Here is a 4,293-nt window from a genome sequence, read left to right on the forward strand (position 1 = left end):
GCTTACTGCTGTGGATGGTGGGGATCCCCCCAAGTCTGGTACAGCCCAGATCTCTGTGCGAGTTGTGGATACCAATGATAACCCACCTGCCTTTGACCGCTCCACCTACACCGTGAGCCTTCTGGAGAATGCCCCGCCTGGCACACTAGTGGTCAAACTCAATGCCTCAGACCCTGATGAGGGCTCCAATGGGGATGTGATCTACTCCTTTGGCAGCTACACCCCACAGAAGGTGAGGCAGCTCTTTAGTGTAGACCCACACTCAGGGGAGGTGCGGGTTAATGGTACCTTGGACTATGAAGAGGCATCATCCTATGAGATCTATGTGCAAGCCACTGATCAGGGCCCTGTCTCTATGGCTGGGCACTGCAAGGTGCTGGTCAACATTGTGGATGCCAATGATAATGTTCCTGAGGTGGTCCTGACCTCCCTCTACAGCCCAGTGCCAGAGGATGCAAAGGCCGGAACTGTGGTGGCCCTGATGAGCGTCACTGACCAAGACTCGGGGCTGAACAAGCAGGTGAGCCTGCGTATTCCCCCTGGCCTCCCCTTCACACTTAACTCTTTCAAGAACTCCTACACCTTAATCACCCAGGGCAAACTGGACCATGAGAAAGCATCAGCCTACAACATCACAGTTACTGCTACTGACTCTGGGAGCCCCCCTCTTTCCTCGCAGAAGGTGATCCATGTGGACATCTCTGACATCAACGACAATCCTCCACGCTTTGAGGAACCTGTGTACTCAGTTTACATCCCTGAGAACAACCCCCTTGGAGCCTTGCTGTGCACTATCAAAGCCACTGACCCAGATGTCGCCGAAAATGCCTATGTATCGTATTCCCTACTAGATGGGGAGATTGAAGGGCTACCTGTTGCCTCCTATGTATCCATTAAATCCGATAGTGGCAACATGTATGCTGTCAGGTCCTTTGACTATGAGACACTAAGGGAGTTCCAGGTGGTTGTCCAGGCTCAGGATGCCGGGATCCCACCCCTGAGCAGCACTGTCACTGTCTACATCTATGTGGTGGATGAGAATGACCATGCTCCTCAGATTCTGTATCCTACCTCAACCAACACTTCAGCAGCCCTGGAGATGATTCCACGCTCGGCATATGCTGGATATTTGGTAACCAAAATTATAGCCATTGATGGGGACTCAGGACAAAATGCCTGGTTGTTCTTTCACCTGGTGCAAACCTCAGATCCAGGTTTGTTCAGGATAGAGCTCCATACTGGGGAGATTAGGACTACTCGCAAACTAGGGGAGGACGTCACATCTACTTTCAACCTGACGGTGGAGGTGAGAGACAATGGAGAGCCACCGATGTCTTCATCAGTATCCATCACTGTTGCCGTGGTGGACAGAGTTTCCAAAATCATCCCTGATACAAGAAGGCACATTAAAAGTCCAACCAATTACTCAGAGATCACTCTTTATCTCATTATCGCTTTGAGCGCCATCTCCTTCGTTTTCCTTTTCACAATCATTGGGCTTACTGTTATCAAGTGCTACAGATACAGTCTGTATGGGGACTCCTGCTGTGCAGGGTTCTGTGGGGTCAGAGAACGGTGCCCTGCTGAATTGTACAAGCAGGCCAACAACAACATCGATGCTAGGTTGCCCCAGGGTTTAAAAGTACAACCCCATTTCATTGAAGTGAGGGGCAATGGGTCTCTCACTAAGACCTACTGCTATAAGGCGTGCCTAACGGCAGGATCAGGAAGTGACACTTTTATGTTTTACAATACCTGTGGCCCAACAGGAACTACTGGCCCTTCTGCAGTGGTGACTGAGAGGCATCTGACAGGACAGAGTGGGCAGAGTGCACAAAACCTGATCATACTTAAAAATGACTCCATTGCTCCTAACGAGGTGAGGCTACATTGACAAATGGTCAGCACAGTGCTCTGAACAAATCTATGTTTAAGCAGAGGTTCAAACTCGAAAACTCAGATAAAGCATATTCCCTTTTGGGCTCACTGACACCCAGCTATGAAACGTGGTTATAATAAATCTAATCTGTGCAATGCATTTTGTTTCTAGGCAAATGCTGGGACTTTCAGGGTCCATTTGGTAAGTTCAGTATATGCGTCTGTTGTTTGAGATTTACTTCTTTTTTGTGGCATATGCTGTATAGAGTATTGCCTCCTTGCCTTTTCTCTTACAGGTCTAAAATTCCCTGCAGCCACACAGCGCTAGGGAATTACACATGTGGTCTTAAAGTTTTAATACTAAAACTGATATTGCAGGAAAAAAGTGTATTGCCTGGAAATCAATAGATTACCTTATGGCAGTTATGCTACTTCACTGATTTCATCCCTAGGCGAACTGTAGAATTTAGATCATTGCAATAATGTGCTTTGCTTACTAATGTGGGAATGTTTTAGTTACCTGAAAACTGAAATCCCTCCTTTGAAAATGTTTGTTTTACCCAGTGCTGCATTTCGTGCTTTCTGGACAATGACAATCCAGTGACATCTCTGTAGCAAGTCACCATCATTATGTTAGAGTGTGACAACTTCTAACCTGCTGAGTTGCTATTGAAATGTGTTTAATACCTATGGATTGACCAGCGGCATATTAACCTTTTCAATATTTTCCCGCAGAGAGGAATTAACGGTTGGTTTCTGCTAGCATACAGGCAGTCTGCAGTCAGTGTGTGGTTGCCTGCTCTGTACATTTTCTTTTCTATGTATACTGCAACTAAACCCAGAAGCAGTCACAGGAGAGACCAATTCTGGCTCACAAAAGGGAAATTTTGCAGTTATTGTGTGTTGTTTGTACCCTACAATTGTGGCAAACATAAGATCACTACATGCAGTAGTGTATGCTATGTCTTCAGATGTGGGGAAACTAGGGAAGTAACTGTGGTGGGGTAGAAAAGACCCTGACTTGTATAATCTTACCACAGAAATATCCTTTATTTCCTTATTCACATACGAAGATGTTGGCCTTTTTTCTAACTGTTGTTTAGTTACACAAAGATGCACATATCTTAAGGACTGGCAAGTCTTCCATAAAAATGCTTTTAGAGAGTAATGATTATCCATTCGAAACTAATCCACTTAAAATTAATGCAGCATTTTTCTATAAATCACAGTGGCAAGATATGGAGAAGTATTTTTTTCTTTTTCTACATGGTTCTCGTACCTTAATATATTTCTGAGTTTAATACAATGGCTGGAATCTGATATAGGAGGGAACGTGAGACATATTCTGTAAGTATGTATGCTGAACAATCAGAGTGAAATATAAACCTTACATCTGATTTGCTGGGGAGGGGGGAGGTGGGGAAAGAGGAGCAATAATTGGAAAAAAGAAGACTTAACTTTGGATGCAAGACTGGTAGTTTAACAGACAGATTCCTGTCACATTTTAGGGAGTCACTCCATTGCATGCAGTGAGTTAGCAAGTTTTGAACAGCAGTGCAGATCAGGCAGTGACAGCAAAGCCAGTCCAAACCTCGAGTACAAAAGCAGAGGGGTTTGTAGAACAAATCAGTGAGTGTGGGGTTATGATCTGAAAGAGGAATCATTTATTCATATAGCTCTGTATCATTTAAACAGAGAAGAAATTCTGATAAGTTGTACTTGTCATGCATTCTTTTCTTAGGTCTCTGCTTCATAAACTGTCCTGTGGTAATACTTACTCTGAAGATGTATCAATGCCAGGTGTACATGAGGAAAAGGGTGAATGTAATGGTATTCACTAATTACTAGTTCCTAGCTAATTATATACTATAAAATCCTGTCTTTCCCTTATTTCGAGCTCAGCATATGCACTGAAAATGCCATCCATTGCTTAGCAACACCAAATTCTACTTTTTAAGGATAATGGTCTTTGTATTACTAGATCTTCAGAGAACTATTTCTCTTTTTAGTTAAAATGAACATTTAATCAGTCTTTAAGAGCCCATGCCTTCACCTGTGAGGTGTAGCAACAGGAATCACTCTCCTTGCATTGATCGACAAAGTTACTCTCTGATGTGTGTGTTACGTTTGGATAATATGAACAGGTCCTTTTTTTTTCAGCTTTTGGAAACTGATTTTCTATTAGTTGTTCAGTGATAAGGATGGGTCCAGGTGAATGAGCTTTCTATTCGATCATACCATATGTAGGGTTTCATGGAGGCTACTATTTTGCAAATATTGTTTATGCAGTGAGAGGAAAAATATCTAGAAGCTATTTGGGATTAATTTCAGTAACTCTTGATGCAATAAGACTTTGGTCCTTCTCATATTTAGTAGTAAGGTCAAAGGTGTTACTAATTACTTTACACTAAGTTG

The 4,293-nt window shown here is 43.3% G+C and overlaps 1 protein-coding gene across 1 annotated transcript; it reads left to right on the top strand.

Annotated features, from left to right (window-relative positions):
• Positions 1–4: 4 nt before the first annotated feature.
• PCDHAC2 (protocadherin alpha subfamily C, 2) lies at positions 5–3,593 on the top strand (the record flags this gene model as incomplete). The annotated part of the gene is made up of 4 exons (XM_010193047.1): positions 5–1,879; positions 2,051–2,080; positions 2,614–2,626; positions 3,513–3,593. Coding segments are annotated over 4 exons (1,999 nt in total), but the record flags the coding sequence as incomplete, so codon positions are not given.
• Positions 3,594–4,293: the final 700 nt, after the last annotated feature.

The sequence above is a fragment of the Mesitornis unicolor genome, unplaced genomic scaffold (assembly GCF_000695765.1).
Source record: "Mesitornis unicolor isolate BGI_N332 unplaced genomic scaffold, ASM69576v1 scaffold38719, whole genome shotgun sequence".
Classification (NCBI taxonomy): domain Eukaryota; kingdom Metazoa; phylum Chordata; class Aves; order Mesitornithiformes; family Mesitornithidae; genus Mesitornis; species Mesitornis unicolor.